Below are 23,552 nucleotides of genomic sequence, written 5' to 3' on the forward strand. Positions count from 1 at the left end.
TCCCGCATTACATCTTATTGATGAAAACGCAAGCCATAAGAAGGCATAGCGTTCACTCCATGCACCCATGACCGCGTGGGAGAAATGAGTCTTGAACCCTTTCGCTCTCAATACCGTAACTGGTCACTTTTTCGGTCCAATTCTCCTCCTCCCTCTCCTCCACAAAACCTTCCAATTCATCGCTGAATGAATGAACCTCACATTGATACGCTTGATATCCCATCCACGAATTGCCATTATATCCAATATAACCCTGACCGAGAACAAGGCCCAAAGAGAAAAAGGATCAATACCTACTATCTTTGTCTTTTAGTTCTCCACCCCATTCCCTCCCCCAACTGTCGTGTTTTGTTTACAACTGCCTACTCCCTCTTCGACACCCCCTTCTTGTATCTAGCTTTCTTCAGCATAGGCGTTGTTTCGCATCAATTAGCATCAGCGTAATTCCTATTTAACTATTTCCAGATCTTTTCATCCTCTTTTAGACTAAGCGGACATTCACATTCCTTCAATTTCCCGTGGCCTGCCTTGACAAGCGTCCCCAAGCGTCAATGCGGGTTTCAAATTAGCAGGCTTGCCTTGCCCTGCAACAGGTAGGCTCGAAGCACAAAGTTACATTAAACAGGTAGTTTCTATTTGTTACATAGCCAGTCTTTTTAGACACCAACTAGCTATGAGAGGGAACGTAAGAACCGATATTTCACTTCAGGACGTCGGGAAGGCTGCACTATACGTAAGCTAGGTACCATTTACTAACAAATCAACATTCTCTTTTTGCGGGAAAGATACGGAGGAGGTTTTCAGAACTAAGGTGCTCTGCGAGGGCGGAAGATAGCCCGATAAAGCAACGGCAGAGATGAACCTAAGCACAGATGGAGGAATGCGAAGCCGCAATACAAAGAGGGGGCAACGTAGAGACAATGGAATTCAAAATTATGAAATCGATATACTCCGTTAAGAGACAAATGGGGAGTATGAGAAATGCCAAGATGGCCGAGTAAAATCAACCAAGCAGATCATCGAATGCAGAGCCGCCCTGCTTTTTCTGGGGCTGCGAAGGTGCAGGGGAGGCGGAGTTGGAGGCCGGAGCTCCCCAAATGCCAGCACTAGCCTTCTCTTTGGCCATACTGGCCAGGTTGGGCCCCTTGTTGGCACCGGCGTTGGACTTGGCGATACCAGCGCTGGCGCTGGCGGTGGACCAAAGAGAACCGAAGGCGTCACCGGAGGGTTTGGAGGCGGTGCTGGCTGCGGGCTTGTTGCTGGCAGCCGAGGGAGTCACACCTGAGGAGATGGATGGAGTTACCTGCGAGGCAAATGACTGCGAAGAACCCGTCGCAACAGAAGTGAAGTAGTTGGGGGTAGCAGCTTGGAAACCTGTTGGCTTCGCGGCCATGGCCTTTTGCTGGCCAGCCATGGCCTGCGGGGGAGGGGAGGCGAAAGAGCCACCGGTAGAAGTGGGAGTTGTGAAGCCGACTAAGCCATTGATGTTGGCGCCCTGCGAGGCAGACACTGGTTTGGGTGCGACGAATTGAGTGTTGAAGGTTGTGCTGCCGGTGGAAGCAGGGGGCGCGATTCCGAATTGGTTCGAGGTTTGCACAGGGGCTGGTGTTGCGGACTGGAAGTCGTCGAAGTCATCATCATCGACAGGCGCCGAGTCCAGCATGTTCAACCCGCTGCCAGCAGGCTGCTTGCCAGCCGCATTCGAAGCGGGCGCAGCAGGGGCCACAGGCTCATCGTCACCGAAGTCGAACAGGTCAGCCACAGGTGCCGGCTCGGGCTTCTTGGGCTCCCGCTTCGCTGCAGGCGGGGCTTCACGGCGTGGTGGACTGACGTCCCCTTCATCATATTCATCGTACTCCTCAAATCGATTACCTCGTCGGGCACTACCGCTGCTGGGCTCTTGGAAGTCACCACCACCGGATGCGCCGCCGAAACCTCCACCATCGCCGTAGACGCCTCCGCTGTAACCGCCGTATCCCATGCCGCTGTCACTTCCAAATCCACCATAGCGACCGGAGCTAGCGCTATTCATTCCACTGACATTCATACCACCCTCGAATCCGCTGAACTTGTTCCGGTTGCTGCGCGCCTTCTTGCGCTCGGTCCGGATCTGGTCAACGTCGCCCAGCAACTTGACCAGCTCGGAAGAGCGGTTGCGCACATTGATTCCCTGGTCCTTTCCATTCATATCGATATAGTGAAACTGCCGCAGCATCCGCAGGAGGGACATGTGGGATCTCGCGTCGTCGACCACCCGTTCCGATCCATTCTTGATAAGGAATTCGAGAAGCTGGAGACTCTAGAGGTCGCAAACTAGTTAGCTATATGTTCTCGAGTGTATGTTCATGACATCGCGGTTGTGCTCGAACCTTGTAAATTTGCCGCCATTCCTCAGCGGCTTTATCGGTGAAACGTTTGTAAATCAGAGGCATGATTTCGTTAAGCAATTGACTAGGGATAAACATCAGCATATACACCATGGTATGAGAAATAGTGGCGAAATAGGCGCGACTGACTAGCTGTTAGTTCCATTGGCAATATCTTGCATCAACGTTGTCGAAGCACCCCATGGCTCGTTGTTTGTAGCTTCTCGGACCTGATCGGCATGAATAAGTCACTGTTCAATGGAGAGAAGGCATCGATTTATTGGTTTTTTGGACGAAAGTGCTGATGCGCAGAGGGGTTGGTGATCGTACGAACCTTGGATTCCATCTCGGTATAGTTCATGACGGCTATGACGGAGCGGTCAGCGCAATTTATCGGGGATATGAGACAGACAGGGGCTTTCAATTGCTTGGGCAGGAGTTGAAAGTATATTGACGTACCATTTTGCACCTTGCGAACACCGGCTTTCAGGTCATACAACGTAAGGTTGCTGACCTGGTCTTTGATGCTGTTCATGTCCATGACGAGGGGTGACTTGCCAGCCGGGGCTCAGGCGCAAGGGAAAACCGAAGAATCGCTGGGTGAAGGCAATGGAGCCTGTCGGGGAATTGATATCTAGAAAGTCAGAAGCGATCCACGCCCGCCAAGATTGAGTGTTGGGGTCGTGAGGTTGGAGGGGGAGATGGTCCCCGGAGCCGGTCTCCAGCTGGCCGATTCCACGCGCCATCCAACAGCGGTCACGTGGTCAACCCCTGATGTATACTTCAACGTCTTGGGACAGCATTTGTTGGCCGCCTCGTCGTCAGAGAGGATTCCAATAAAAATTACAGAGGAAATAGTCAGATTACTCATATTGTATACATGTCATTCGGGTGCTCGCAAAACCGAGACGCTATCGCTATGAAGTCCAGAGAAATGGGATGGGACACCTAGGTATCTGTAACAAGAGAAAAGAAACATGAAGGTGAAAAGAAAAAAAAAGAAGAACGTTACTAAAAATACCCACCCGGTTCATACTTCATAACTTGGACCTGATCTTCATTCATTATAGAACTTCTTCATGATCAAGTGCAAGAAGAGGTTGACATTGACCCGCATCTGTCCGTCGAAGAAGTCCATGAACTGGGTGTTATTGAACTGTGCCTGCAGCAGGTCATCCAGTGGGACTTGAGCATTGGCACCCGGTACCATCATATTTCCACTGCTCCCGTCAATAGTGAACACTCCTACTTCGTTACTGGAGATCGTCAAGTCCACTCGATCATATTGCCGTTCGTTGTAACCCTTCCACAAAACAAGAACACCTCGATCCGCCAGCGTGCGAGCTGAATACTTGTATGATCCGAACTTGAACACCTTGCCGGATTTCTGCAACTCTCGCTGATGATCCCATTGTTTGGTGAACGGCATCAAGAATCGCTTCTTTCCTTTTTTGTTTTGCAATGTGATCATCGCTTGTTCAATGTAGTCGTTGTAGGTTTTGAGCTGCTGATCAAGGTAGACTGCCTGATCACTAAGACGCGTGGATGTTAAGCGCGCCCCTTCTAGCTCACGCTCTCGTTGCACTCGCCGGCGGTGTTTTGTGCGAATGTCGATTGCGATGGCGTTGAGAAGGTCCTGGTAGTGATTGTGCCGACTGATCTTGCCAGCCTGCTCGAGGCGAAGGATGTTTTCAAGAGCGGTGCCCTTGAGCTCGGAATAACCCATTGACCCGATGTCGATCAATGCACTTGCCTCGGAATAGGCACCCCGGCGAGGATTATTCGTGTTGATTTCGTCCCGTACGAGGGCGTGCCATCGTTCTTCGTCCTCCGGGCTTGGTTGTTTGAGCATGATATCCATCAGGTTGGCGCCAGTCTGGACCCGAATAATGTACAAAATACATCGTTTTGTCTCCATGAACAATGCCTTTATATTTGCTTCCGGGTCTGCGATGAGAGTTAGCAAAGTGATGCAGGTAAGGTCAGCTGGTTGGTGTTCCTACCTTCAACCTGGGCTAGTTTAGGGTTGAGGGTGAGATTTATCTCAGTGGTGCTCACGCCCATCAGCTCATTTTCGTTGCTCTTAACATTACCGAGGTCGCGAATGAGTTGTTTGAGGATGTCGTCAGGATGTGGGCAGATGGGGTCGATCTCCGAGGCTACAAGCTGGTGGATCGAGAAAATATCAGACATCTTGATATACAGGGTAGGCTTGGCCTTGGCGTAAAGGTCGTTGAACTCGTCGATGTCAAAGTATGACTCGGCATCCTGGACGGAAACCACTGTCTTCAGTTAGCTAAAAAGAAACCTGGGTAGCGGGAATAGCGGCAACTTACTCTGACCCCAGATCTGACCAAGTCTTTGTATTGACTCGCCAATATAGGAGTTGAGTGGTTGTAGATAGACGTTCTCGGCTCCAAAGAGTCTTCCCGAGGCAACCTGGGCAACCACCTTGGATATCTCGCTCAAATTCCTCTTTTGCTCTTGTGTCAGACCCCGATCAACCACACTGTACTTCTCAGGTTCAAGCACCGCAGGCTGAAAATAGTTCTTCCACACCCAGTGCCCAACGGTTTGAAGAATGAATCCAGGATCCTCATTGGGGAACCGCGCAAGAAGATTTTCATACATTTGCTGGGCAAGGTATCTGATACCAAAAGGCATGTGGTATAGAAAGTCTTCGAATGCAGCGAAGAATTGATCGGCGATGTCTCGGAGGTCCTGCAAATGTTGAATGAATGTCTCTCGGGTCTCGGGATCTCGAATAGCTTCCTCGCGGGGGGAGATTTGGCTCTCGTCTGCTACGCTGTCCTGTGCGAAGCTCTTCATTGTTGATTGATGAGCGATATATCTGGATTGGGTCGCTCTCGAGATCGAGCTCTGGATTTTCGATGACAGATTCCCGTACAACGGGTCCCAGAACATCGCGCATAAACTTGCGGTCTCGAGGGGACTTTGCGTATGAACCGAAGAGCTTATTCCAGAAGGGAGTCGAGCGCATATATTCTGGAAGGGCGGTAAACTTCTCAATATCTTCCTTGGCCGATCGAGAAAGTAACTTGAGAAGGTAATACTCCTCACGGCGCTTCTGGGAGTAGCCAAAGAGACCCATCATCAAGTGCCGGACTCTTTCGTATTCCTTGTCCGATGTATTGATCTCACGAAGTCGACGGAAAAGTCGAGCCAAATACTGCGACTGTGTTTGGAGAAGGAAGAAGAAGACCTGGTATTGATCCAATTTTTTCCTGGATGTCTTGTTCAAAGCCTTGAGGTCGTAGGGGTCTTTGGAGGAAATTTCGGTGTTGGATAGAAGGTTTCCGATGTGGCCGCCGAAATGTTTCTGGTGCTTCACGACTTCATCAAGCGTGATTTTATTTTTGACCAGCAGTGCAATCTTGATATCCAGTTGACTGATATATTGCTCTGCCATCTCATTCTGTCGCACCTGTTGAACCACCACCTTTCTCAGTCGTTCGAATTCAATCTCCTCATCAAAGTCAAAGTCACTGTCATTAAGCAGATGCACGAAACCTTTGACTGTTCCCACAGGAGGGTTTTTGCCGCTTGTCAGGCTCTTGTAAGCCTGACCCTGAATACGACCTCTGATAACACTCTGAGCCTTGATGACTTTCTCCATGTTCTCATTGTAGTGGCGTCGTCTCTCCTGGAACCGATTCCGAATTATCATTCCCCGAATGCGAGATTGAAAATCGACGATGATTTCTTCTCGGTCCTCAAGGTCCGCTAGCATGTTTCCGACTTGAACACGAACCATCATCGCTCTTGCCAGCGCCTGAAGCTCCTCAATTTCTTCTTCGCGTTCTTCTAGTCGTGTAAGAATATTGCCAACTTCAATTCGGAGTATAGCCGCGCGAGCAAGTGCTTGGAGGTTCACAAGGAGGGGCTCTTGTCTCCGAAGAGCTTCGCGTTCAGCCTTCAGGCGCCTACGCTCAATCACCGCTCGTGCTCGAGACTGGAGCTCTAGGATGACTGGTTCTTCCTTGATTAAAGCGGCTTGCTGGTCTTCTAAGGACTGCCTTAACGCATTACCCCTAATCTGGGCCTGTAAATCAGTGGCTGACAAAGCATGCTGCATGAGCTTCGTAGTAAGGGCTTCGTGGCTCCTTCTCGCGGCGGCTCCTCGGATCAGAGCCTGAAGCTCTGTACAACAGCTCGCCGTCTTTGAAAGATTCTGCAGAAGCTGTGACTGGTGGTGTCTTGTCTTCATGGCTCTTACAGCCGCTTGAAGCTCTGTGATCTTTGCCGTCTCATGCTGGAGAGAAGACTTGATTTGTGACAGGTGCTGGCGGGCAAATTGACCGCGAATCACTGCCTGCAGTGATCTGACAGCTGTACTGGTCTGCTTGACTTCTTGAGATTGTGCATTGTTTCGTTTTCGCTGCATAGCGCCACGGATGGCAGCTTGGAGGGTCGTAACATCGTGTTCGGCGTGATGAGTTTGTTCATACTGGTCGGCCAGGGCCTTTCGTTGTAGTGCAGCCCGAATCGCGGCTTGGAAATTCTTGATTCCAGACTCTTCACGTCGGATACGAGTCTGAAGCAGATTAGTTTCAGCCCGCACTTTGGACGCGCGAATCAAGCTTTGCAGCTGCAGAACCTGCTGCTCTTGGGCCTTCCGCCATTGGTTCTCCCCTTGCTGGCGGTGACGAACAAGAAAACCGCGGCTAATTGATTGAAGCTGAACTGCAAACCGACGCATGTCAAGTCGATATTGACTAATCTGTCGCGCCCAATCTCCACGCAGCCGGGACTGTAATTCAATCAAGAGGGGCTCAAAGTCCCAAAGATCATTCATCGTGTTGCCAAGCTTCAAGCGCACCATTGCGCCTCTTATCTGAGACTGGAACTCGACTATCGCACCTTCACTTTCATGAAGTTCACGATCAATCCGCTCTTCCTCTGACTCCGCGGGCTCTGGTTCCGGTTCCGGCTCCGGCTCCGGCTCAGCACCGAAGTTTGCGGCCATACCAGCAAAGCTGGGCATACTAATACCTGCCTTATCAAGACCCTTTTGTGTTTTTTCAAGTTCATGATGCTCAAACTCAAGCTGTCCAACCAGATTGCCCATGCGGAAGTCCAGCATGCCATTCTTGAACAGCAGCCACGACAAAGCGTGAATACAATGAATGACCTTTGGTATGTTCTTCTTCTCGTACAAATCGATCAATTCAAATCTGAACAGCTCGGGTAGTTCGATATCATCAAGGAAGCGAAAGAAGAGGGCGATGTTGTCGGAATGGCGGTATTGAAGCTTCGGGTTTCGGAAGATCCGCAGGTTAGTGTCGGGATACATGGCCTGCACCAGCTCAGCGAGCGTCACGCCGTCTCGCAATCCTTCCTCGAGATTAACGATTGGCGGGATTTGCTTTTGAATAACATCTTCGATCCATTGCTTAGCTTCACCGATGTGGCAGAGATACTCGTAGGCTTGTATAAATTGACGCTGCGCATCCATCCAGTTCCCTGCTGCCCATGAAGAAGTCTTGGGCTTCTCTGGAGAAATGGCGCCACTCCTTCCAGCAACTGAGTCAGCACGCTTTAGTCTTCGTCTCCCCGATAGTCCCACGACAGAAGCTGTTCCGGAGTTGAATTGAAAATCATCGCTTTCGCCGGATTGCGCGATCTTGGAGAGAGTTCTGAGGTGGCGGGTAGAGGACTTCTGGAATGTTTCGAGATCAGGTGTCGATAATGCGGTGGTCAGCGGAGGTGGATGGGGACTATTTGGCAAGGTCTTTTGGGGCGATGAAGGTCGAGATGAGCCCGGTGTCGGAGTGGGCGACCAATGACGTGATGAAGGTCGAGGTGGGGGCGTTTGTGGTTCAAATGCTGCTGCTCTGTAGCGAGGTGACTCATTTTCCTTGAGATTCAAATGATGGGATTCTGGTGTGCTTGGTCGATGATCCTTCATGAACTGAGGCTCGTCGAGAGTATTGCTGCGCGAATGTCGATACGCAATTGGTTTGCTCGCAGAGGGGGAGGTTTGAGGGGCCTGCTGGAGGGGCCGCAGAGACCGGCGAATATTTTCATATGTAGACCCGGCATTTGAGAAGTTTCCCTTTTCAGACGAATTCATTGTAACGGGCCCAGCTTCACTCTTGCCCCGATGATGGCCTAGGCTACCCGGTATTGATGCAGTCGAGGAGACCGTGCTTGTCCGGCTCGGCGCGAATGAGCTTGACGCAACGGAATAGGCAGATGAATTCGTGGACGCGGTTGAGCCAGTGTGTCGCAGTGGGCTTGCTGGTCGTGCCGGATTATCCGTCTGGGCGCGTCTGAACGATGGAAATTGAGCCGACATAACTAGTACCGTCGCGAAGAGAATGCGAAAACTGAAAGAGGACCGTAGGAATCGAAAGACCGCATGCCTGCTTCAATGGCAGCTTTGAAGAGGTTGTCGATGCAGTTATTTTCAAAAGCCTGTTTTCCTGGATGAAGGCGCTCGGAATGTGAGATCAAGCGCGAATGCGCTTTGGTAAGGTGAGATGGGTGAAAGAGATCTCTGGAGGGGGGATTGAAGGAGAAGGAGGGGAAAGTGTTGAGTGTGGTCCACCAGAGAGAATCGGAAAGCCGAGCCGCGAGACCCTCCGATGATGGAATTCCTCTGTTGACAGTGGGGGGGGAAAGGCACGGCAACAGGGAAGGTCCGACCAGGATTTCCCCAGCCCAAAGCGGACAGGTCCAAAACAAATCTCCCGATTTGGATTAGTTCGATCAGGTGATGGAGCCACGGCGATCCTCGATGATGGTCACGTGAATGGCTTATTATCTTATTGTCTTATTGTTTCACTGAACAATTCTGACCAATTTACAATCAGACAATTTTCCGAAATTTGATTTTGATTATTGAAGCCCAAAGCTTGTATCTCTAGTCATCCAAATGGATTCAATGTGCAATATTATAATAATTCTAACAACCTTTGCTGGTATCCGATTCGGCAGATCTTGGGCAGCGGTAGTCCCGTGCAACCATCACATTGGCAGCACCTAAGGGAATCACGACTAAGCTAGTATTATTGGGCTTCACCGAATATCTGATATAACTTCGCAAATTTGACTGTCGGCTCATTACCGAGATCATGATCTATAGTAGTAATCCCGATCGTTGCCAGTTTACTACTAGTAGTAATAAATGGAGACAACTTGAATGGGTCCGATCTGGTTCCCCACCTGGGCACCGAGCCCAAGATTGTGCACTATTAGTAGTATTACTATATACATATCACGCTCACCTGGGGCTGGGTCTGGGTATTCTGCATGATCCGCCTGCCCAGTACTTCTAGTACACATAAAGATACTAACATGATTTCAACACCTGGGAACTAGCAGTTTTCCTACTCAGAAAGGTATATTTTTAAACACCTATGCTACGCCAGAGTCGATGTCAGTGACCCGCTCTACCGGAGTGCAGCGCCAGTGCCAGCCGACCGCTTAACCCCGCCTAACAAACGCGACAATGACATGAATCTGTCCAAACTTCCCACCTACATCTCTTACTCCACCTTTCTTCCATCTCATCGACTTTCGTCATGGCTACTCTAGATACCCAGCCTCGCTATATCTACAAGATCGTTCCCTCCTCCTCCCCAATACGGGAGCCCCTCCCTGAGCGGCTTCCCGTTAGTGAGCTGGACCAGAACGATGGCTTTGTGCACCTGTCAATGGCACACCAAGTCGCCAATACGCTGAACATGTTTTTCAAAGAAGAGCCGCTTGTCTACATCCTACGCATCGAGTATGGTACAGTGATCTCGGATATCCGCTGGGAGTCTCCCGACGGTAAAGTATGTGGCCCTCGACCGGGCGAGGGTTGTTTCCCGTAAGTGGCTCCTGTTTTAGTAAAACGTAGCAAGTTGATAAAAAGAGAGAAAACCCCCTTGCTGATTCTCATATAGCATCTTTACAACGGGCTGAAGTTGGGAAAGGACGAGGTGGAAAGCATCGCTATCTGGCAGAACGACGGAGGATGGGACAAAGCATTGAACGGGGCCAAACCCTGGCTTGTGTACTGATTTTAGGATATTAATCAATTGCACTATTATTTCTTTACCGGTTAACAGACACCTTTTCCATATTCACAGACTCTGGACGCGCGATCGCTGAGACACGTGCACCCAAGAGCATGTTTCGCGTATTTAAGAATGTGTACCACGCGCTACTTCAGTCCCCGAGTGGGTAGCAATGGAGCACCTGGCCATCTATCCACGTAGAAACGAAAATTAGCCTCAAGTACGACTTACATCTTCTCGGAGTTTGACACTTACAATATAGTGACGCATCGGCACTGGCCAAAAATACAAAGCTGGTCGCAACCTCGCTGGGCTCCCCTGGCTGAACGAGTCCAACACCCCACGCCAGCCTTCCATCTACCTAGTATCACGTGTATCGGCTTGTATAGACTTATATATAGCGCCTGGAGTGTTTTCGAAGGTGTCATAATTAGTTTGATCATTAAAAAACACCAAGAGCTCTAGAGATCGCAACTTACGCCACAGCATTGACGCGAATTCCCTTCGGAATAATGTATTTTGCTAGAGATTTCGTGAACCCAATTATTGCCCCCTTTGTCGCAGAGTAGTCTACCATAGTACCCGATCCCCGGAATGTCACAACGGAAGACGTGTTGATGTTACCATGAATGATTAGTGAGCAAGGATACAAAATCGGAAATCTTTCAACATACGAATCGCCGCGAGACATATGAGCAAGAGCAAATTTTGCCATTGCAATCATCTGAATCATGTTGCACTTGAATATACCTAGGTGTCCTCTGTTCTATCCAAGTCGATGTCTGTAAACTCCTGGGTAATATACTGTTGTGACGCATTATTCACAAGCATGTTGAGCTTGCCGAACCTATGTCGATAAATTAGTATCAGACCAATTTACCGTACTCGAGAAGGGCAGAATGGAAACGCACCGTTTAACATGCCCTTCTACTGCCGAATGACAGAAATGGCGATCTCTTAGGTCCCCCGGTAGGAGGAGACATTGCCCGCCTTCCTTCCCAATCATCTTTTGGGATGCCTCGGCATCCTCTTGCTCCTTGGGTAAATAGACGATACTGATATATGCACCCTCTCGGGCCATCAAAACTGCAATCATTCGACCGATACCCGAACTAAACTCTCATTTTAATCCAGCAATGAAGCCTTTACATATGGGGTTTACACATACTTCCCTCCAATGACCAGAGTTTTCTTATCCTTTAGCTTTATTGAGCCCGCATATTCGATAAAGGCGCCTCCATGTTCAAGCTTCGTAGATTCGCTGGAGGATGCCATTTTGCTTTCCAAACTGCAAGAGTTAGTTTGCACGATACTAGTGACAAATTGAAACTCACCTTGGCTTATTTTGGATCTGCGCCGACTTGAGAACTTGGAAAGTCCCATGATGACCCATTGAAGAAGACGTTGCAACGGCGGTTACTGTCTCTTCGAGTGAAAAACTTTATGGTACAGAAAAGCCCAGAAACCTTTCTGGGATACGGGAAAATATTCAAATGAGATTTTCATGTATAGTAGACACATAACAATGGACTTCTTTCTTTGCTTGTATCATATTGTCGTCATGATGTTGTCGAGACCGTCGGTATTAGTCCGACCGGCATTAAAAGGCGACATGGCCCGCCAGGAAATCCGCGTAATTTGAGCATTTTACTAGATGATGGAGTTTAAACTGCTCAGGTATAATGTGCGCATTCTGCGACAGTCGATATCTTGTGATCCTGATATAGGATGAAATTCGCATTAGGGGCCGTTGTCAATGTGCCGAGAGACCGGGATATTTCTAGCATTCGAATTCAACCACCTTCCAAACAAGAATATTCTAGCTCTTGAAGATAAATTTGGAACGCTAGTCAATAGGGAATTGGATCTCGACAACGATGAATGCGGCGGACTGAACAAGTAGCTAGAATTCACGAATCTAAATAAATACAGATACTTCAAGCTCAAATTTTTGCATTATCGGTTTAGAAAATTTGTACACCGCAGGCCCTACCGGTATACCTTTGTAATAGAGTTGGAAGCATATAAATATCTGGAAAAGTGTGTAAATCAATTTTCAACTGACAGAGTCAAGCCACACCGATCTCGAATGCCCCGATTCCTCCAGGGCTGTTTTTCTTTTTCTTTTAAAAACGCGTGGAGCTATGGCGGCGGATCGTACCGCGGAGTTTTACTATGTGCATAGTTAGCGTGAGACTTTGTAAATACAACGACTTGGAAAAATAGACATGAGGCTTGAAGAAACACGGAAATCTTTTCTTAGTATTTGTGGCGCTCTCTACATTAGCATTAGCTCTACAGCTGAGGAGATCAGTAGAACAGACATCATGTTTGTTGTGAAAATCAAGGGCCCTGGCTATGTAAACGTTAGATACCGAAAAAAAAATCACGCCTTCACTCCCTCCATGAATGACGCTCCAGGTGCCCGATTTTTTAAATTTCATTCAACCCATAATTGGAAATATGCCATAGCTTTTGAAAAGATGAACCTCCGATATTCCCATCCCAGAATCCCCCCCCCCCAAGTGTTCCCATTTGCAGAATGCACTCCTTAAACATCCTCCATGTCCAACCCGAGCTCGGAGTAGACACCAGATGACTGCATCAGAGCATCCAGCATAGCTTCAGCGTCAGAATCATCATTTGCGCCGGCTTTCTCCACGTCCACCAACTTCTGGTTCTTCTTGGAATTGGCTTTGGCTTTTTTGCGCTGGGGCTGGGACTCCTCATCGCTGTCCTGGGGACTTCTCAGAGCTTTCTTCTTGGTAGATCCCTTGGCTGCTTTTCCACGTGGGGATTTAGCTGCCTTGGCACATTTGCCAGTTTTCTGGGCAGTGAGTTGAGCGCCAGAAGCTTTCTCAGGGCTGGTCTCAGCCGAGGGGCCTGCATCCGTACCAAGTCGCTGACTGGCATCGGCATAGAGGACCTCGGCCTCCTTGCGATAAACACGGAACTTGTGCTCCATTGTGTTGTAGTTTGCGCCCTCCCCATACATCTTGGCGATCATGCTGTAGTCAAGCTAAACATCACATTAGAACAGGTATTGTCTTGGTTGACTTTCTCTGTCTGGGGTCACGACGAACACTGACCTTGATGCCTTTATGAGCCGCGAGAAGCGCGGAGATGAGCCGCTTGTCATCCACCCGCATGTTGAAGAGCTTCGAGGTATCAATCAAGAAAAGGTTGAGGGTTTGCGTAGAGAAGGTGGTTGGGTTGGTCGGGAGAAGGAATCGGAAGAGGTCGAGTGAAGTGAGGTTGGGCGAATTGAGGTTGGGCGAAGTGAGGTTGAGTGAAGCGTAGACCGAATAATCCTCGGGTCAACGTGCCTGGGGCAAAAGTGGTACGTAATTCGAGGGATTGAAGACAACAAAGAGTAAGGGTTGGGAAATGGTAAACACCAGGGTGTGACTAAGAGAATTGCTGGTTGGATGCTTGGGGACGGCAAGAGTCAGAAGACAGGCAGGCAGGCACCCTCCGGCGTAGGGAGCGAGCCGGTATATCTAGCATTTATTGGAAATTCTTCAAGTTTCAATTCAAATCTCCTTGAACTTGAACGCCTGCGGTCGTTATATTTACAAAATCGCACGCTAACTATTCACAATCTTGATATGTACATACATGCATAAATTCATATAGCATAGAGCGTCCTCAATGGCAAATCTGAATCCACTTGGCAATTATTTCTTCCATATCACGAGCAATTCCCCACTGTGAGGAGAGACAGCGGAAGAGTTTTTGCATCGAGTTTAACTCGTACAGAAGATTTCGAACAGCCCCACCGATTGGAGAAGGGGCAATCACCTGTTTCGATTCCACAAACCGTCGAGTTTCTGAGCCTGATGGGGGCCTCATTTCATCGTGGTCGATATTGAGATCGGAATGTGAAAGTAAAGCATCTTGCCACACAATTGTTCGAGGAAGATGGACGGTCGCTGCACCGGCAAGTGAGAAGACAACATACACTGCTGCAGCTGCAAACAGCGAGCTAGGCATGTGGATCACATGGGCACGACCACGAGGTAATTGTTCAACAATATCTTGAATGGCGATTGCGTGAAGTACTGCACGGCGGGCGTCTTCACTATTAACCCATTTGATGAGGTCAAAGTTCGCTCGGACATCCCGGCTCCCACCGGAAACATGCTGATGAATATCATAACGAGAGCACACATAGCGGGAAAGAACCGTCGAATTGATCATGGTGTCCAGGCAAACCGTGTGCCAACGCAATAAAAGCTCTAGTCGCTCAGCAGCTGAAAAATGGATGCTCATTGATATCGTTTCATGGACTTGAGCCAGTGCTCTCCTTACATCAGAGGGCCCAGGCACACCGACAGCCAGCTCATGATCATCGCAGTCAGATATCAAAGACTGAAGGCCCTCGAGAACAACTCGAAGTCCAAAGGCAGAAAATGGATAGTCCAAAGGGCGGAAGTTCCCGACCGGCGGGAAGAGAGAACGAAATATGACTTTGAATGAGGATTGATCTAGCTTTTGCGAGTGCATGTGTGATAGCCATTCGTCCGGCGTGCTGGCATCAAAAGCAGATTCGCTGCTGGGAAGGCCCAGGGGGGTTAGAGACATGGTGAGCTGAGGCACCGTCACCCGACATCTGGGCAACGAGTCCATCGAGGACGTAGTACGCCAGTAGGGCACGCTGTTGGATCTCCCGTGCAGACCAAACCCGCCACTGATGTTCCTTCTCCGCAGGGGGAGCATCGACCGAGGGCAGATTTTCCATTGAATATGGCTGGCTGTCGTACATACCACAGTGACGTGCCCAGAAAAAGCCGAGGGGACGGAAGACCTGACTTGTAGTCCGGATTGCCCGATTTTTAGACAGGGCCCCGTAGATTTGACCTAACAAAGCAGTGATCATGAGCTGTACCCCCTTGCAAGCATCGTATGCGCCATGGTGCGTGATGAGTGATTGCCAGGAAGTCGCGACGGCAGCATGTGCTAGTCTCCACAACGCCTCACCCTTTGCGACCGAATCACTGGGACCCTAGATACAACGACCCGATAGCAATAGCATTCAGAAGCAAAGCATGGGTACATTCCCGGAATACAAATGTTGCACGGTGCAAGATGGGGAATGTTGGAATAAATCGGACAAAGAACATGTGGAGACACTCATCAAGAAAGACTGAGGTTATAGAAGTGGCCTTAACTGCAGCAGTGATACTTGAGGACTGGCGAAGGAGATATTAGGACTGGTAAAGCACATGGGCCGCCTTGATTGGGTGGTTTTTGATCAATATAAGGGGGTTTGTTATGAACTTACTGAGCTCGTAATCATCTCCGTCACATCACGCACGGCTTGGTGACCTTCACCGGATGGGATTGTCCCCACAGAGGAAGACCGATCGTCAAACGAGCTAGGTGAGCCGAAGTTCATGGTATTAATATCCTGTACGACGGGTGGGAATGGTAGTGTTCCCAAAGGCATCTCCCATTGGTCCGTGGTATCGGAGGACATTAAGCTCTGGAATAGATTCTCGGAATCGGGCCAAATGAGAGCGAAGTCCAGATCCGCAGCAACATTTTGCAAGCTCGAGGCCTGGGCTGACTGTGTTTCATCCCACGAGTGGCTAGTAGCCGACGTCGAGGCTGGCGCTCCAGTCGATGCACTACGAGTATCCCACGAGGCCATGGAGTCTAGAGATGCAGACGGAGGCACTGAAGCTAACGGCGGAGCATGTTTGGCACTCAAGTCCCGCTGATGTAGTTTCTCATGGCGGGTGAGAGCGTCTTGTCGGGCAAAGGGACGACGACATTCCTTGCAAACGTATGGTTTGGCCCCAGTATCTAAAGTATTCCGGTCAGCCGGAGGGATCAACCCGAGCTAGCGGAAGAGAATGTGTTTTGATGAATAAAAGTTCTTCCCTGATTACAATAGAACTTACGACATCGCTCATGTCTCTGAGAGGAGTTAGCATCGGGTGTTAAAAAGATGTCTTGGCGTTGGGAGCTGCCCCTCAAAAATGGTGGGGATGCAGTAAGGATAGGGATATACTCACTCGAAGATGTTCAGCCTTGGTAAATCCCTTCTGACATACACGACAAGCCAATTTCTTGACCCCAGCCGAGGGGGATTCAGTCATGATCTCCATAGATACAGAGACGTTGTATCTGGTGTTGGGAGTTTGGAATTGGGGGAGAGTGGGAGAGTGGGAGAAAGATGTGGGAGGAAGAAGAAGAATGTGGGGAAGGCGATTGTGGGGATGTGTCTCGGTGAACTTAGACCCGACTTACGGAGTCGGAGTAAAATTACAGATCGACTAGATGACATTACGACAACGCTAATCCAAAACCATACAAGAATTTAGAATTATTGAAAGCCAAGTCGCTATTCTCTCAGCTGACCAATCTACTTTTGGATCTAGATCAGGATCTGACTCTGGTTGGGACTGCGGTCGTGGCTCTAAGGTGTGTGTGGCACCAAAAAGACTTTGCGTCCATGCATGAATTTCACAAGGTTTCGGTGCCACAATGCTTGTCGTGCCGAATTATTTTCTTCCGCCAAGTCGGCTTGATTGATTGATTAGTACTATGTACTATCTAGTTAATATACCCTGCTCTGATAGTATACTACGAAGGATTTCGACCTCCAGTGAGCCGATGAGTGGGTGGCGAGTAAGCAAAAATCTCAGAGCCAATCATGGACAATTTAGCTGGTTCGCCGGAATCTGGAGAAGTGAACAATGCCGTGGATCTGGTGCCAAGGGACCCGTATACCCTTCGCTCGGTACTTGGAGTAGGCAAGCGAGCCGGGCTGTCAGTGGTGATACCCCATCGGCTAGCCGTGCTCAAGTGCCAGAATGGACCGCAACTAAGGGTGACATGGGGAAATCACAACACCTTCATTGTGACTCGCCGACTCCGATGGAACCCCTGTGGAGACTCCGCATTTTTTCTCCAGGCCGGAGCCGACCATCCCCATGTCTGCTCTGTGGATGGTTTATGCGCACTCACCTCACTCCCGTCGGTCTTCGGTACGCCAAGCCCGTCTGTCATAGTTTTCGCCTTCGCCCAACCAACTTGTACTGTACCCTCCATACACTCCGTACAGACTGAACAACCCCAGTCTCTGTTCCTGAAACAACCTTTCCCCTCCTCCTTCCCTTTCCCCTTCCCCCGTGTTGTCGATCTCGTAGCTCTTTTGTTCACTTCACTCGATTTTTCCGGCCCGAGAAGGGATTGATCATATAAGACACTCGTGTCTCTTCTCCTTCTCGTCGACCCTCAACGGGTGTCTCCAATATGACATCCCTCGAATTGCAACCCTCTTCCTCTCGACCTTCAAATCAGGTCGAGCAGGACAAAGAAAACTTGGGTAACAAGACCGACATCGATCTCGTCGAGAGTACAGGCGCAGACCAGGTGGCCACCTATGGCGAGTCCATGGCCGCTCGACTTCCCAAAGCCCATCGTGACTATCTGCTTCAACGACATGGCACATTGGAATTGGATCCCATTCCAGGAATGGGCCCGGCAGACCCTTACAACTGGCCTGAATGGAAGGTGAGTGACAATATACCCCGGATTGATCGACAGGGAAAATGAGAGGAGAAAACGAGCAACGGTGATTTACTGACGCACGGCTTGGTAGAAAATGACCAATCTTATCCTGGTGGCATTTCACGCTTGTATGGGTACATTCACTGCCGCAGCCATCATCCCTGCCTATTCAGAGATTGCTGCCGAGCTCGGCGTCGGTATTCAGAACGCTAGTTATTTGACTTCCTTGCAAATCGCCATCCTGGGAGGTGCACCCTTGTTCTGGAAGCCATTGTCCAACCGTTATGGCCGTCGCCCCATCTTCCTCCTGTCTCTCATCTGCAGTCTGGTATGCAATATTGGTTGTGCCAAGAGCACCACATATGCCTCTGTCGCCGCCTGTCGTGCTTTGGTTGCATTTTTCATCTCTCCTGCCTCGGCCATTGGCAGTGCAGTCGTAATGGAAACCACCTTTAAGAAAGATCGTGCCCGTTATATGGGTGTCTGGACCCTAATGATCACTTTGGGTGTGCCAATCGGTCCCTTCATCTTCGGTTTCGTCACTTATCGTGTGGGATATAACTGGATTTACTGGATTTTAGCCATGGTAAGTTGTCCTTGGGGGCAGAGAGGAGTCTTATTAGTGCCTTGCTGACTAGTTGCGATCGGGACAGATCAACGGTGGCCAATTCATCCTGTACCTCTTCCTAGGACCAGAGACTCGTTATGTCGGTAGCGGTGTTGACCGTGCAGACGCAAACTGGAAGACAGAGTATCTGTCACTGCGTCGGATTGACCCTACTCCATTCTCCTGGTGGGAGTTCGTGCGACCCCTGACTATGGCCAAGCATCCCTCCATCCTTATCCCTGCCTGTGCGTACGCCATGGTATTCCTCTTCGGTAGCGTCTTATCGACCGTCGAGGTGCCCCAATTGTTGCAAGAAAAGTTCGAGTTGAATGCCGAGCAGCTGGGTCTCCAGTTTCTGGGTGTCATCATTGGATCGGTAATTGGCGAGCAGATGGGTGGTGTCTTGTCTGATTTCTGGATGAACCGACGTGCCCGCGCCATCAATCGTAAGCCCGACCCTGAGTTCCGTCTGTGGTTGAGTTACTTCGGTTTTGCTTTGGCCATTGTCGGCACCATTGTCTTCCTGGTTTGCACGCAGCAAGCTCCTGCCGGCCACTGGACAGTGTCTCCAATCATTGGCACTGCAATCGGTGCGGTCGGTAACCAGTTGGTCACAACTGTAATGATCACCTATGCTGTAGACTGCTATCCCCAGGAGGCCGCTAGTATTGGTGTTTTCGTCACCTTCGTGCGCCAGATCTGGGGTTTCATTGGCCCATTCTGGTAAGACCCCTGCTTGTTGACATCTGTTCTAGCCATTGGAACCGTATCGCTGACTCTCATTGTAGGTTTTCACCCATGTTCGAGAATGTCGGTATCGCTCCCAGTGCAGGTATCGCTGCCGCCATGATTGTTGTTGTCAGCGTGATCCCGACTATCTTCCTGCACTCCAGGGCCAAGGTCTGGCGTCGAAATGAGCGTGAAGAGTAATGGTGACTGGTTGGGGGCGTGGTCCGCAAAGATGTGTATACCTTTTCGAGCTATACTTTCAAGTAATAGACGACGAAGCCGAATATGGTCATCGAGGGGTTAGAAGGATATAGAATAGACTCGGCATGTCGTGGAAATCCTGGAGGACCTGTATATATGCATAATCAATTGGCATCTGATTATTCAACACAATAGAATGTTATTCAAATGTGTAACGTGAAATGTCAACCGGCAAGCCGGTCTGCCAGTGCTTCCACGAGAACAGCGTCACATTGCTGGTCGAACATCGACCCAATCAAATATTGTTGGAAGGATTGAAATGTCAGTCTGCAGAAGAAAAAATATACAAATGAAAGAGACATGAATAGTGAGAGAAATTGAGAGAACAAGAGGAAAAGAATTCTGACATCGGCCGGCTTAAACAAAAAGCCGCAAGGGACTGGCTGGGGAACCACCAGCCCGACCGGGACAGCTCGGTGCCAGATCCCGATAAAATGCCGGAGCAAAGCAACATGCCATCGTGTTACTGTTGGGCCCAGGGCCGCGGATAAGCCTGTTGTGTTTGTTCCGGCATTCAAGGACGGGTTTTGCACAGCATGATGGGTTATTTTAAAATGAGATTAGGATTTGTGATTGTGTTGGGGTGATTTACGGCATGCCGAGTTTCGGCTTCTCCCGCTCGATACTCGCCAACCTTTTTCGATGATGATTTTTCTAACGATGACAACATAGGCCCTATGTTTCTCTTTCTGTAGATACTATTATACTTTATTGTGCTGTAATGCTTATTTGACACCAATGCCAATGTTGGCCTCGTATAAAGTGAGGTTTCTGGCGAAGCAGTCTGCGTGGCGGGAAAAATCTACTCCGCCCGGGAAAAAATCATATCCCACAACATGTTTCGATTGGGCAACCTTGGAATGATCATGGTACGTAGAGATACTGATATCGAGAATACCATCCTTCAGTCAACTAAGCATTGGTAAACTAAAATACACATCAAATCGGCAACAGCAAGAAAATTCGGATGTAACGTGCATGCGTATCATAATGACTGCGACTTTCACGCGCTTATATCTTCTCATGATCTACTCCATACACTCACGACAGCTATTAGTACTCGCGGACTGCATGCTATGCAACCTTCTAAGGTTGAAAGGTACTGATAATACCCCATACTACAAGTGCGTACTAATACACTAGTACTAGTATAGTATTACGTAGGTGGGAAAGATATTAGTAGTAGAGTTGGTACCTAGGCAGTACTAGCTACCTAGGTACAACTTGAAGTCTGAAAGCTACTATCTTATAAGAGGCTTTTATTACAGTACTATAAGAGGCATTCGTTATATACAATTCAGTCAATATAGATATATCACGTTCCGACTGCTTAATTCGTCTACTGGTGCTCAATCTTGTTGATCAGGGTGCCCACGTGAGGGAGGAGCTCCACAGAGAACTCATCTCCAGCCTTGATGAACTCTTTGGGGTTCTTGGCCGCACCAACACCGGGAGGAGTACCGGTCAAAATGAGGGTACCAGCAGGCAGGGTAGTACCCTGGGAGAGGAAGCTGATCAGCTGCGGGACGCTAAAGATCAAATCACTGTTGATGGTTCGTTAGTATGGGGTTTCCTTTTCAAGATCGAGCTTTACATACGTCAGAGGGCAGTCCTGCATAACACGGCCGCTCTTAAGACCACGGATGTGGAGTTTGCTAGCATTGGGGATCAAAGCCGCAGAAACGAGGGTGGGGCCTGCTCATCGTGTCAGCGATATGAGACGGAAATCTGCGAATTCGATACTGAATGGATTCATACCGATAGGGCAAGCGCCATCGAATCCCTTGGAGAAACTCCACTGGCTTTGGTTCATCTGTGAAGTCCGGCTGGACACATCGTTGGCGGCAGTGTAGCCCAGAACGTAATCCAGAGCCTCGGCCTCGGATACATCCTTTGCATCGCGGCCAATAACGATAACCATTTCAGACTCGTAATCGCCGGTGTTGTCCTGTTGGGTAATCTTTGGGAGAACAGTAGGCGCGGGCCATGGGTCGGCCAGGGCAGTCGACGGCTTCATGAAGAGAACCGGAACATCAGGGATTGGGAGAGCCATCTCCTTGGCATGCGAGACATACTAATCGAAGGTGTCATTATACTAAGTTATCAAAACGCCTATAGTTGGGCACTCACGTTCAATCCGATGCAGCGGATGGAGCCCACCTCGGTCTGCGCCAGAGGGGATAGCAGTCGCGCAATGGTCTCAGTAGTACCAGTCACTTGTCCAGGGTTAAGAATTGAGGATCCAGAAAAGGGTCGCACGGAAACCTCCTCGCCCCGATAGATGGCGAGTCCAACATCAAGCTTCGGGTCGACCGGCTCACCGATCAGAACCTTAGCGGGGTTGGACTTGGGCACGAAGCGCACCAGGCCTGGATGTGTTAGCTTTAATCAATGCTTAAATTCATTGCTCTGACTCACGCGAAAAGGTCGATGCGATTTTGGACATTGTGAATTTGGAGATCGAAAGGAATGGAGGGGAAGAGCGCGTTCTTAAGATCGGCGGAGTATTTCTACCCCGGCCACCCACAATCCGCAATGTGGGGAGCGACCGGCGGTGGCGACGACATCGGCGCCGATTCCACCATAAAAGCCCCCGCGAAGTCGCATTTCTGGCCGATTGATACTGTTTTGTTTCAGCATCTATATCAAAATGTCTACTCCCAAGGGTCCCTTCCACCTCGTCACTGTTAACACCGCCCCTGAGCGCGCTAAACGTCTCATCGGCCGTGTTGCTGAGGCGCTGAAGGATCAATACACCATCATCCACGTCGACAATTGCGAGAGTAAGTTTATCTATCGCAATTGACCAATATGAGACAGTACAGCTTATACATTTGCACAGAGATCGACGAGGTCGAGACCAAGGTCAAGCAGCACATGCCCGAGGTCCTGGTAAGTGTCTGCTCGGGATATCCGAGACCTGATCCGAGAAAAATCCAGAACCACAACTAACCCGCCAATAGTTCAGCGCTTCGATGTGGACCGATGAGGAGGCCAAGCAGATCCACGAAATCGCCAAGTCGGTCAACCCCAACATCAAATTGCACGCCATTCCCACCGGCCTCCAGGTCGAGCGGGGTCCCGATGCCATCGTCGAGTACCTCGTTGAGAAAGTGCCACCTCTCCTGGAGAGCTAACTTAGAAGACTATTTATAAAGATACCTAGATGTATATATTTACTGAAATACCAAGCTGCATATTGAAATGCCAATTATCTCTTCGGGAACTCCGGCTCGTAATAATAAGGGAGAGTTCAACGTCCCCGTCCCCGCACTATAGCGCACCGATATCGGGGTCATAGTAAGTCCGCAGAGCAATGCGGCGGGATAATTTACCAAGATCTACTCCGTAAATATATGTACTAGTAAAATTCTGCTGGAGCTTATTCGACTGGGGCCCTATATAAATATCGCATATGGCATATCCGGTCGGAGCAGCTGCTTATGAGCTTGGCTCAACTTTCAATTTGGTCTCCAAACGTGCATGTCCAGGCGAATACCTAGGTAGAATTGTGAATGTACAGACGAGGGATCACTCAAGCGAGAAAAAACATAGTACATGGAATGCCGTTGCCAGTGATGCCCCACACATCATACCTCTATCTCCCTTGGTATATCCGATAAGCACATCCAGTCCCTGAACTACCGCAGATGCCAAAACTGCCGATGCTACGGCTGGACCATCGTAGTAGAATGGAAGGATTCCCGCAAGAACTCCTAGTGGTAGAGCACGTGCCGAGTACATACGTTGATAATAAAGCTCCCCCTTGGTAACCTGAGACGATCCAGACAGAGCCGATGGATTGGCAAATGCGATGATTCCCCCCGCCGAAGAAACGACGGAAGCGAGCAGGTTCGGGAAAAGCCAGAAATTTTGCATTGTGGCGGTTGGTTGTCTGCGGAATCGTTCCTTATATTATATCCTACTTTTATGAGTCAGATATGCTCTGAAGCTGGATCGCCGATACCCACTTCTAGATCTTGAACTAGGATACCGGAGGTGCTGCTTGCGGGGGCAAGTGGTAAGGTCTATCTGAAAAAC

The 23,552-nt window shown here is 49.5% G+C and overlaps 10 protein-coding genes across 10 annotated transcripts; 3 read left to right on the plus strand and 7 right to left on the minus strand.

Annotated features, from left to right (window-relative positions):
• Positions 1-1,003: 1,003 nt before the first annotated feature.
• Positions 1,004-2,907, minus strand: N7533_006926 (ENTH domain-containing protein; the record flags this gene model as incomplete). Its single annotated transcript, XM_057103576.1, has 5 exons — positions 1,004-2,299; positions 2,370-2,451; positions 2,517-2,596; positions 2,701-2,732; positions 2,826-2,907. 5 exons carry the CDS (start codon positions 2,905-2,907, stop codon positions 1,004-1,006), a joined length of 1,572 nt encoding a protein of 523 aa, XP_056958533.1.
• Positions 2,908-3,423: 516 nt separating this feature from the next.
• On the minus strand, positions 3,424-8,685 carry N7533_006927 (putative Ras GTPase activating protein; the record flags this gene model as incomplete). The annotated part of the gene is made up of 4 exons (XM_057103577.1): positions 3,424-4,313; positions 4,370-4,648; positions 4,703-5,189; positions 5,275-8,685. 4 exons carry the CDS (start codon positions 8,683-8,685, stop codon positions 3,424-3,426), a joined length of 5,067 nt encoding a protein of 1,688 aa, XP_056958534.1.
• Positions 8,686-9,913: 1,228 nt separating this feature from the next.
• Positions 9,914-10,396, plus strand: N7533_006928 (DUF952 domain-containing protein; the record flags this gene model as incomplete). The annotated part of the gene is made up of 2 exons (XM_057103578.1): positions 9,914-10,168; positions 10,280-10,396. The coding sequence occupies 2 exons, from the start codon at positions 9,914-9,916 to the stop codon at positions 10,394-10,396; spliced, it is 372 nt and encodes a 123-aa protein (XP_056958535.1).
• A 747-nt stretch (positions 10,397-11,143) lies between these two features.
• Positions 11,144-11,786, minus strand: N7533_006929 (oxidoreductase, short-chain dehydrogenase/reductase family; the record flags this gene model as incomplete). Its single annotated transcript, XM_057103579.1, has 4 exons — positions 11,144-11,240; positions 11,305-11,505; positions 11,562-11,681; positions 11,728-11,786. 4 exons carry the CDS (start codon positions 11,784-11,786, stop codon positions 11,144-11,146), a joined length of 477 nt encoding a protein of 158 aa, XP_056958536.1.
• A 1,158-nt stretch (positions 11,787-12,944) lies between these two features.
• N7533_006930 (uncharacterized protein) lies at positions 12,945-13,542 on the minus strand (the record flags this gene model as incomplete). The annotated part of the gene is made up of 2 exons (XM_057103580.1): positions 12,945-13,412; positions 13,483-13,542. 2 exons carry the CDS (start codon positions 13,540-13,542, stop codon positions 12,945-12,947), a joined length of 528 nt encoding a protein of 175 aa, XP_056958537.1.
• A 499-nt stretch (positions 13,543-14,041) lies between these two features.
• On the minus strand, positions 14,042-16,497 carry N7533_006931 (uncharacterized protein; the record flags this gene model as incomplete). Its single annotated transcript, XM_057103581.1, has 6 exons — positions 14,042-14,948; positions 15,004-15,398; positions 15,463-15,585; positions 15,678-16,201; positions 16,300-16,315; positions 16,414-16,497. The coding sequence occupies 6 exons, from the start codon at positions 16,495-16,497 to the stop codon at positions 14,042-14,044; spliced, it is 2,049 nt and encodes a 682-aa protein (XP_056958538.1).
• Positions 16,498-17,656: 1,159 nt separating this feature from the next.
• Positions 17,657-19,451, plus strand: N7533_006932 (uncharacterized protein; the record flags this gene model as incomplete). Its single annotated transcript, XM_057103582.1, has 4 exons — positions 17,657-17,917; positions 18,006-18,500; positions 18,568-19,244; positions 19,310-19,451. The coding sequence occupies 4 exons, from the start codon at positions 17,657-17,659 to the stop codon at positions 19,449-19,451; spliced, it is 1,575 nt and encodes a 524-aa protein (XP_056958539.1).
• Positions 19,452-20,850: 1,399 nt separating this feature from the next.
• On the minus strand, positions 20,851-21,957 carry N7533_006933 (fumarylacetoacetate hydrolase family protein; the record flags this gene model as incomplete). The annotated part of the gene is made up of 5 exons (XM_057103583.1): positions 20,851-21,055; positions 21,110-21,206; positions 21,270-21,585; positions 21,642-21,880; positions 21,930-21,957. 5 exons carry the CDS (start codon positions 21,955-21,957, stop codon positions 20,851-20,853), a joined length of 885 nt encoding a protein of 294 aa, XP_056958540.1.
• A 204-nt stretch (positions 21,958-22,161) lies between these two features.
• Positions 22,162-22,648, plus strand: N7533_006934 (uncharacterized protein; the record flags this gene model as incomplete). Its single annotated transcript, XM_057103584.1, has 3 exons — positions 22,162-22,294; positions 22,354-22,403; positions 22,475-22,648. The coding sequence occupies 3 exons, from the start codon at positions 22,162-22,164 to the stop codon at positions 22,646-22,648; spliced, it is 357 nt and encodes a 118-aa protein (XP_056958541.1).
• A 324-nt stretch (positions 22,649-22,972) lies between these two features.
• On the minus strand, positions 22,973-23,390 carry N7533_006935 (uncharacterized protein; the record flags this gene model as incomplete). The annotated part of the gene is made up of 2 exons (XM_057103585.1): positions 22,973-23,010; positions 23,108-23,390. The coding sequence occupies 2 exons, from the start codon at positions 23,388-23,390 to the stop codon at positions 22,973-22,975; spliced, it is 321 nt and encodes a 106-aa protein (XP_056958542.1).
• Between the last annotated feature and the right edge of the window lie 162 nt (positions 23,391-23,552).

The sequence above is a fragment of the Penicillium manginii genome (assembly GCF_028828005.1).
Source record: "Penicillium manginii strain IBT 31320 chromosome Unknown utg000005l:1.0-5665137.0:1.0-5668048.0, whole genome shotgun sequence".
In the NCBI taxonomy this organism is placed as follows: domain Eukaryota; kingdom Fungi; phylum Ascomycota; class Eurotiomycetes; order Eurotiales; family Aspergillaceae; genus Penicillium; species Penicillium manginii.